Consider the following 10,431-nt stretch of genomic DNA (forward strand, 5'->3'; position numbering starts at 1 on the left):
TTTTTTTAAATAAACTACTTAACTACTACTTAACTTTATTTAACATTTCACAGAAATACTGTCATGTTTCTGAACCTTCATTATATTTGCTGTAATCACATCTGCTGATATGAACTCTTGGGGAAAACACAGCACACAGCAGTTAACTTTGATTGACGTGGAACTCTAAGACCTGCCTCCAGACAAAATGACAAGAAATAAAGGAGTAGCAGGCATACACATATCAAATATTGACTCAAATTAGGGATTGGCCTAAATAATTGTAATTCTAATTTATTTGTATAATACAATACATACACAAAGTAATTCAAAACATTAAAATCACAATATAAACAGACCAGAACATAAATAACTAGAAAAGCAGTCAGAGAGCGCAGACCTCCGCCAAGGACTACCCCCATTTTTTATATAAATTGCGATAAAATCAGTCTTCTGGATCAGATCCGGATCAGCCTTTGGAATATGAAAGAGGATCCCATTGTCCATCCCTGAGTCAAATTTCATGGGGTTTGGTCAATAATTAACCGAGATATTGAGAAACAAACATTTTTGGCCCCATTTACCACAATGTTAACTAAAATTTCAAAGTGATCCAGAATCCAGGATTTCTTCCGGATCACCTCCAAAATGAAATCAGTTCTTCCTTTTCACATTTCCAACAAATCCTGAAAATTTCATCAAAATCGGTTCATAACTTTTTGAGTTATGTTGCTAAAAGTCAAACAAACAAACAAACAGACAAACACCGGCAAAAACATAACCTCCTTGGCAGAGGTAATAAACATAAAATGAACATTAAAAGAGAAGAATGAGAACCTTTCAGTCATATGCAGCTAAACAGAAGCAGAGGCCTGTCTCACATCAGGATAAGATATAACTGAAAAACTGACTCTTCATGTTTAGTCCTGGTTGAGCTCATGGATACATATACTGTACGTATGCATGGATAAGTTTCTCTAAATCTGCTTTAGACAGTATACCTTTGAGTTTTGCTATGTCTATAGATGTTAAAAAGCTGCAGATATTACTGATTTGATGTGACTGTTAAAGTTCAAGTCTGAGTCCATTATTACCCCTAGATTTCTAGCCTGATTTGAAGGTTTTAAAGAGAGAGAGAGACTGGGCGTGACTGCTGACACTGTCTCTTTGTTTCTGAGGGCCAAAGACTATGACTTCAGTCTTGTCTGAGTTTAGCTGGTTATTTGTTAGATGCAGTGGCAGTGAATCCACAGGTCCATATTCACCTGTTGCCAGTGAGACATAGATCTGACTGAGGTCTGCATAGCTGTGGTAGGACACATTATTGCTGCGTATTAACTGAAGAGTGCAGCAAGTAGGGAATGAACCAAAGGTTTTCCATGACTGGGGACATAGACTTAAGTCATTTTACTGAAGTGTCCACATTTGTTACAATAGCAAACCCTCCTAAAATAATGACCTAAGTCCTGTTTAAAATGGCTAAAATCACAAGATGATCACAAAATGGTCCATATCATTGTCAAGTCATTTTATAGCTTTGAGTCACACAGCTGACTGACTAAACTGTAAATCATTTCATTGTAAATACAAATACAGTTTTGAATCAGTACAGTTTTGTGTGTTTCCTTGAAAAAAGTGAAAAAAATTACTTAAGGCCATCACACACCACGCACGTCATGGCTCTTAAAAAGGCTTGAACACAACTCTTGTGGTGTTATAAATGTGGTTTTTGTTAGCGCAGATTACTTATGAAATAAGAGGCACAGAGTGGAGAGGACAGACGGTGCTTTGAGCAGGTTATAGTGAGTCTAGGGGCAGACAAGAGTTTCTCCGCATGGAGAGAGCTGGTGTTCTATTGAATTGGACACCAGTGCTATCCCTGTCCCTCCTGCACCTCTGTGCCTCTCCTCAAAGCCTCTCTGGGCATTATTTTTTTAGGGGGCCTGGATGACTGACTGTGCCTGGGATGCAGAAACAGTCTGACTGCTCCAGAACACACTCATGTGTCTATGGAGTGCCCGGAGTCCAAAGGAGAGCTCGTCACTCACATGGAGGTACACCAGAGGGTTCAGGGCGGGGTTCAGGGACGCCAGGCCTCGGCCCACCTGTTGAGCCATGTAGACAGGGTCAAACCAGCTGTAGCACTGCTTCCTCTTGATCAGCACTCTGGAGCACAGGTTGAGGTTCCTGAGGACGTGATAGGGGATGTAACACACTGAGAAGAGAAGGATCAGAACCAACAGCAGCCGCAGGCTCCTCCTCTTCAGCACATGATCTGTGACAGAGGGAGGGCATCAGGTACACTAAACATGCACAAAGGTAAATCCTCCAGCTTTATAATCCTGATCAAGCCTTGCTCTAGATATAGAGATGGGTGTCACAACCACAGTGGTCACATCTGCTCCTGACAGCCTTTGCAGTGTTGAATGAACAGTGAGAGAAGGATAATCACATGTTTACACTGTAAATACTTAATTGGAGGACATTTCTGTGTTTATAAAGATAAACATAAATGATTAAAACTATAAATATCATAGCAAAATTTAAAGTAGACTGGATTGTTTGTATATGTAGATGTCCTTTTACTATAATTGTGCCTGTTCAAATGTTTTAACTAGAACTTTTTGCAACATTCACAGAACACACTGCATGCTATGTTATTCACACAGTTGTAAAACTTCATAGGGTTGGGTCCCAAATCTGGTGCTTTCAAATTGTCGCTATGTGCAGACGCTCACTATGGCACTCTTCTCTATATAATGTTTCAAAAAATGTATGTTTCAAAATTGAAGTTATCATTAGTTGTGAAACACAAACACACAAACACTGATAAACACTGACATTTTCAGAACTAGTCTGTGTAGTTATGCCCAGCTGCAAGTACAATTTCTCCTGTGAATGTTGTGCTAATGGAGCCATGTGGTCATTATGAGCACGATTAGACCCACAGAGTCAGGCTTGTTTGGATTTTTACCGATCAAGCAACAATCTGAGCAAAATACGATCATAGCATTTTACAACACCAGGTATGTTTTTGATGAGAGGACAACAATACAACATGGTTAAAAGCTCAAAAGTCCATTTTGTGTAATATGTGTTAATCAGACTTGCTTGGTACATTTTTTGTACCTCAGTCATTTTTCAGATTTTTACATTTGATTTTATCTGTCTGTACTCACTTGTATCTGTGGAGCTGGAGCCGCACAGCTTCACTATCACATGAGTATAACATCCCACCATGACTAGAAACGGCAAGCAGAACCCAGTCACTGTCCAACCTAGACTGTATTTCAGGTATTCCTCTAGGAAATCACTGGAAGTTGTGTCATAACATTTTCCTGGTTTCTTTCCCTTTGTCTTAGTAAAAAACATGTCTGGAAGAGTTTGTACTCCCACAAACAGCCAAACCATAACTGAGATGACTGCAGAGCGAGAGGGACTTAGCTTGCCCATAATCTTCAGAGGATGGACTATTGAAAAGTACCTGTACACACTAATACAGGTGAGGAATCCAATGCTGCCATAAAGGTTTATATTAAAACAGAACCGTGTAATTTTGCAAAAAGTGTCTCCAAAAATCCACTTTCTCTCTCTGAAATGATAGTCGACCAGGAACGGAAGAGTTAACAAATACAAAATATCAGCAAGTCCCAAGTTAAAGACAAAAATGTTGATGTGTCCGAATTTCTTCCAGTTTTGCAGTAAAAATTTAAGTCCCCAAATATTAGCAGACAAGCCGATGATGAAGACGAGAATGTAGACCGGGGGAAGGAATCTATCTGCGAAAGTAATGTCTGATAAAAAGCAAAAAGGCTTGGTTTTGTTAAAATCCATTTTGTATAAGGCGTAGCACTGAAATGAGGAGCTTTGTGAGCAGACTTCCTGTACTGTACACACTGTCACGCTTGATGCATCTGTATACCTTACTACGTTTGTGGTTTGAGATGACATCACTGCATCATGACAGTTTATAGCATTCTGTTGCGAGACTGAAAGCCCACATGGTAAAGATGTGTTTCTCTGAATTTTATGAAATAATTTCAACGTCGGCCTATTAGTGGTTTTCAGAGCCTAGAATCTGATGTTATACTCCCAGATAGGGGGTAAGATTCAGTTTTTCCTCTCGATGACAGTGTACTTGTGCCATGTAATGTCCAAAAGGTAAATTCCCAAATGTTAAACCTGATCATTTCTTACAATGACTAGAACAAATAAACTCACTGTATTGCAACAAAAAACAGCATTATACCGATATTACTTACTAGCTGTCCCCCGTCTGTATTAAATAATATGGCCCTATAAAATACTGTGATGTCATCTGAAACCTCAACAATGACTGCCCACCCCCGCGAAAATTTCCCGTAAATTTTTTCCCATAGACTTTCAAAAAAAAAAAAAAAAAAAAAATGTTCAGGGCTAATCAAGCTGAGTTCTCTCAAACTGTTCCAACTTGTGATGTCATGTGGTTCATACAGAAAGTGCTCCACTGTGTTTTAAAACTCCATGAGCCTTAACTGGATCATTTCAGTCCTGTAATTACCAGTCTCTATTGAATTAAAGATAAAAGGAACTGTTAATATGGAGTAAGAAAGCTTTCAAAAATATTTGTGCGCATAGAATAGAAATCTGTGCATATTTGGTAAATCCGTGCATATTTGGCTGTAGTTGCGCATAAAATAAATATTTGTAAACTCTCAAATGAGTCCAGTCGCACATAAAATATATTGTGTGTATTTTATACTATTTTATATTATTTCATACGTTAACTTCACCCCACTTCATGACACCTCAAGGTGGAAAAGCACATTTTGAGGGTTGAAGATAGACAGACGTAGACAGGCTGGCGCCACCAACCGCTCAATTTCATTTCTCTCCAGCAACTAGGTCAGGAATCAGAATACACTAGACGGTTTGCAAAAACACCGGAAGTGCAAGTCCGGGCACCAGCCAATCAGCGAAGAGCCATACATTCTGTGTTGGCTGTAGTGTTGTGTTCCAGAGATCGAGGATTTAAAGCCGGAACAAAGAGAATGTTGGGTGAATTTTATCAAGGGGCAAGACGTTATTGCCCTTCTTCCTACAGGATTTGGGAAAAGCTTAATATACCAGTTAGCCCAGTCAGCTGCGCATTACATATGTTACGACCAAATAGCAGCGATTGGTTAAATTAAAACAAGTACCCGTATACCATCGAGCCAACGAATCATAATCCTGCGAGGTCAGACGATTTCCATGAAGTGCAACCGGCTGATGTATCAAGCTAAGACAGACTAATAATAAAGGGTTATTCAAACGTGTGAATGAAACAAAACACAACTCCAAGTATGTTTTTGAGGAGGTAACAACATTATAACAAGGCTGAACTCTCACAAGAGTCAATTTTGTGTAGCTGGTTGGCCTCTTTGAACTCTTAATATTAGAATGTTTTGAAAAATCTATAGGAAAAACTAATGGAAAATTTATATCCAGTACCAGAACGGATATCAAATTGAGCAAAACTGTGGAGCTCCATAAGGCAACTGAAGATGTTTTTGAAAGAAATATCCTAGCATCAAATCCAAAAAGTGAAAACATGTTATTTTAGCTGGAAAGTTTTCATTGATTTGCTATACTAATCTCATGGTGAAAACATCTGCATTTTTTATTAACAGTAAATTGAAATGAAATTCACCTCTCCTCCTGCACAATTTTAAACTATGGATGGTTACAAATGTTATAATGCCACCTAGTAACTTTGAGAGATTTTGTGTCATGCCTCATTGAATTCTAATGCCACACACACAGTAAGAGTGCTCTGAAGTGGAACCATGAGCAAAGCACTTCTCTGTGTTATGGGCTGTTCTCACGATTAGGAATGTAACAATATCCAAAACTCTTGGTACAATATTTATTATACATCTCACGCTATGATATTTATTGTGATATTTTGCGGAGGCAAAACAGCTAAAATTGTTAATATGCTACTTTTTCCTCTTAAAATGCCTTGACAAGACTTAATCCAAAGAACAAAGACTTACAAGTGCTTAGAGCTGTTATTTCTTCTTGTAGTCTACATTGAAATGGAGCAAAGAATCATGGTCTATGTAGTTCTTTCAGTTTTTTTTTTTTTTAGCTATTGCTGCACCATAACTCTTAATTTAAGCAAAGAGACTTGTAATTCGATATATTGTGATGGTCCACGATATTATTGTGAGAACATTGATGATACGATATCACAATATTTCGATTATTGTTACATCCCTAGTGGTTCTCTATGTTTATAAGCTGTTGCTACTATAAAATCATGCATTTAAGCAAAGAAACTTGTGATTCGATATACTGTGACAGCCCACGATATATTTGTGAGACTTTTGACAATATGATATTATGATATTTTGGTTATTGTTACATCCCTAACGCTAATATATTGGCGAATTTAGCATTTTCAAAACAATAAAATGTAAAATGATGATCGAAAAATGTTATGTGTCAGCAGTTAATACCCCCTAGACATACAATCACTCCCTAACAGTAACTCCAACCAAGAATTGCGTGTAATGCCAAACTATCGAACATTCTGCAAACCTTCTGCCAGAAAAGTTACATAGTGCACCTTTAAATCTGTATAAATCAGCTAATCAGACACGTCACATCACATCACCACTCGAAGGAAGACCGCTCTTGAGAAGTAAGAACTGTCAGGTATGAAAACAAACTCACAGTCTGAAAAAAGAACCTAATAACATAAATTATCGGAAGACCAAATTAACCTCATTGGACTGCATGAAAACCTATGAGCCTATCCTGCATTGCTTGAATTTAAACTTCTGTCCTATCTTATAAAGTTGTCAAAGCCTAACAGTCTCTCTATAAAAAGTCCAAAGTCCATAGGCTGTTCAGTGATGGTTCTCTGGGGAGTGCGTGGTGGTTCTTCTGGACAGAGCAAAGCAGAGGACTAGAAGGAGCATGGATCATCTTCACCTGGAGTCAGACCAAAGCCAGACCTCCACGTACCATTCGCTCTGTGGATCATCGTCTGTCAGGGAGGAGGAGACCAATGCTACGCTAAGAGACTGAAGTTGCACTCCAACAATATCAACGTTTTTCTAATTATGACTTGATTTAGTGGGTTAGTACCTGTGGTTAAAATGAATCATAGTTTTACATCAGGTAAAGGTGCCCTGTGTCACTTTTCTGGTGAAGGGTGAGTCAAAAGCTTTTTCTTCATGAAGATGTCATTGCTTTGTCTGGAATGTTTCACAGAATGACATTAAATCTTTCTATCCTCATGGAGGCCGAACCAGGTTGCAGGTCAGATCTGTGGAGTGGCGACCGCGCTCACAGTCAGAATGTCTGTTTTTCTATGTTTGAGCAGTAAAAGACCTGTAATTAAATAAATCCAACATAAATGAGTTCAGTGCCGTACTGTGGAACCTTTCAAGCAAAGCAATACTATTTTCATGGAAACAAGCTTGTGCTGGACCCCCTACCAGAAAAGTGCACCTTTAAGGAGACATTTAATTAGACTTTTGGATGATGAGTTAGTATTTATCAATCACAATCATCACAACTGATTTGACCTTTGACCTCTGAATGTGCAGCTAAAGAACAGAAAATGAGGTGGTCTGAGAAAACATATTTGGGAAGACCTTTTATCACCAAAACCCTACCTACCTATTCTAGCTGATGTATTTAATAAGAAATTGTGACAGTTTTAAGTCTGTATTTTGTTCCATTTCAGAAGATTTACTCTCCAGTAAAACTTCAGAACAGTGCAGTATCTGTTTTAATTCACCAGTGCCGTGCCCTTTTCCTTTGAATCATGGAGGAAATGGAAGTTATGGTACAGTTTCACATCAAGATTTCTCAGAAATGAGACAGAGTTGAGCCACCAGATCAAACAGGAGATATGAAGGTGTTTTTGGCCTTAACTGAGCTTTAACAAAGTACACAGTTGCTGTGTTTTTCCTTTGTAGTGTACTGTAATGACAGTATATATCAGCAAATAACTGAACTCCTGTTTGTAACAAAGGTTTAACATAGTGGATTTTACCAATAACATGAAATTTAAGAGGTTCTATTGTGCTCACTACAGTTGATGAAGAATTATTTTATGTTACTTTCAAGTTTACAGGTTCATATGGAGATTGACTGATGGACATGGACTGATTTATTAAGTAGCTCCTCACTGCCGCTGACTTTAAGCAAAGACATGGTCACACCTGTACTTTGACTCTACACACTGAACCTTTTTCATGGTATCTTTCATTATTCAGTTGTTGGAACAAATGAGTATTTCAGTGGAAAAAAAAAAAGAAAAGTTGAAAAGTGGCAAACATGTGTCACTGTTTCACAAGAGGCTCGAACAGAGAAGTGAAAGTTTTCCCATTGGCACAATGTTGATATAATTATGAAAGACTTTAAATATCACTGAAATAATTATGAAAGACTTTAAATATTACTGAAATAATTATGAAAGACTTTAAATATTACTGAAATAATTATTAAAGACTTTAAATATTACTGAAATAATAATTAAAGACTTTAAATATTACTGAAATAATTATGAAAGACTTTAAATATCACTGAAATAATTATTAAAGACTTTAAATATTACTGAAATAATTGTGAAAGACTTTAAATATTACTGAAATAATTATGAAAGACTTTAAATATCACTGAAATAATTATTAAAGACTTTAAATATTACTGAAATAATTGTGAAAGACTTTAAATATTATTGGATTTCAGATGATTGCATTGTAAATTTCTGTACAGTTATGAAGACAACAAATGTATGAAGTAAAATGTACACAATTATAATTAGTATTTTCACTTCTTTCTTCACTAAATACTTCCAGACATGTTGGTTCATATATATGATGTGTTTGATTCTGTATGTAGAAAAATTTTCAAAGTTGTAAACGTATAGAAAAAAATAAATAATGGGAGGGTGTGTCCCAACTTTTGACTGTTACATATATGATGAGTGAAGTCTGGATTTTGGCTACACCTTCTCATTCAATGTTTTTTTTTTTTTTCACTTTATAATTAGATGCAGTTATTATAGCAGCCTTATTTTCATCTCAAGAGCTGCTTATACAGTATGCACTGGGACAAGACCAGTCTTTTCAGTCACCTTATTTGTCTTCAGGGGCAGTTTAAGACCTTTGAGCAGTAAAATACAATAATTTTAAAAAGCTCAAACAAAGTCTCAGTGCTGCTCAACAGGTAGAGTCATCAGATCCAGTGTCAGGGTAGTGTGATGAGACTAACAGCTCTCAAGACAAAAGTATGGGGATGAGATAGGCCCCTACCTCTTGAACGTCATCTGCCATATTTGGAGTAAAGGTCTGTTGCTCTAGTGTAAAAAGCTGGCTAGCATAGCTAACTCCTTGCAGGGTCGCCATAGATACAGGAAAAATCACACAATCCAAAAGTCCTTAACCTCCATCTACTGAACTGCACAAGCTGGTTCCAAAAAATTTAAGTTAAAACATTTAAGATATATATATTTTTTATTTTGCAAACCGCTCAGTGTGCCAGCCAGTCGGCCTCAAGAGCAGTCAAACACCAAATTTGCTAAAAATTTGCTGCAAAAAAAAAGTTACTGGGCTTTTAATCTGCACACTTTTTAATGTGGTTTCAAAAATGACACTGTCACTATCAAAAAAATAATAATAATTTGCATTGCAATGACATATAAAAGTTAATTATAAAATATTTTGCTGTGTTTGCCATTTTCTATTCATGATATATGAGCTCATTTTTCCGGGACACCATGTTGAGACATTTTCACTTTCAAATCTGAATTTTGGGAAATAGCCTAACATCATTTCTGCAGTATTTTATTTTCACTTTTTCCAGTAAGATCAACATTGATCACAAAACCACCATTCTTTAACTTAGTCATTTGTAGGATTGTCGGGCTGTGGGCCTTTAATCGATTAATCGCTTCGTCAATTAATCAGTCTTGTGAGTGCAGTTTGGGTCAAATACACAGAGATACGTAATCGTTTTGAGAGCTTTAGCCAAGCCCCCTTTTTATTTTACTAATCCATCAGCAGCACATGTTTTTAGTCCACCAAGAATTTCTTTAGTACAACCCCACAATTTTACTTAAAGGGCACTATGTAACTTTTCTGGTGAAGCATACATTAAACTTGCTTGAATGAGTGAGTATACAATACATTTTTGGCTACTCTTCCCCTGTGAGAAAATTGTGTTTTTGTTTTTTGTTTTTCTTAGACAATGCTTGGTCACTGAGTTTCAACAGAGGAATGCAAGATAAAACATGGGAGATACTCCAACTGTAACATAGTTCGTTTATCAGTATTTAGTGTCTTGAGGCCACATCTTTAAAACCATATTTGGCTAGAAGAGGAAGTGGTTCTAGTAATAATGTTGTCAGCTAAAATGCATTTCCTAAACTCAAAGTGTCACATTTAAAGAGATTTCAAACCAGGACACATC

General features: G+C 37.0%; 1 protein-coding gene across 1 annotated transcript; it reads right to left on the reverse strand.

Moving 5' to 3' along the window:
• Nucleotides 1-257: 257 nt before the first annotated feature.
• Nucleotides 258-3,971, reverse strand: LOC110154003 (P2Y purinoceptor 1-like). Its single transcript, XM_020917936.2, has 2 exons — nt 3,159-3,971; nt 258-2,254 (listed from the first exon to the last, which is right to left on the reverse strand). Exons 1-2 carry the CDS (start codon nt 3,928-3,930, stop codon nt 1,914-1,916), a joined length of 1,113 nt encoding a protein of 370 aa, XP_020773595.2. The 5' UTR covers nt 3,931-3,971; the 3' UTR covers nt 258-1,913.
• Between the last annotated feature and the right edge of the window lie 6,460 nt (nt 3,972-10,431).

This window comes from Boleophthalmus pectinirostris, unplaced genomic scaffold, assembly GCF_026225935.1.
Source record: "Boleophthalmus pectinirostris isolate CB_2022bp ecotype Guang Dong unplaced genomic scaffold, ASM2622593v1 HiC_scaffold_8, whole genome shotgun sequence".
Classification (NCBI taxonomy): domain Eukaryota; kingdom Metazoa; phylum Chordata; class Actinopteri; order Gobiiformes; family Gobiidae; genus Boleophthalmus; species Boleophthalmus pectinirostris.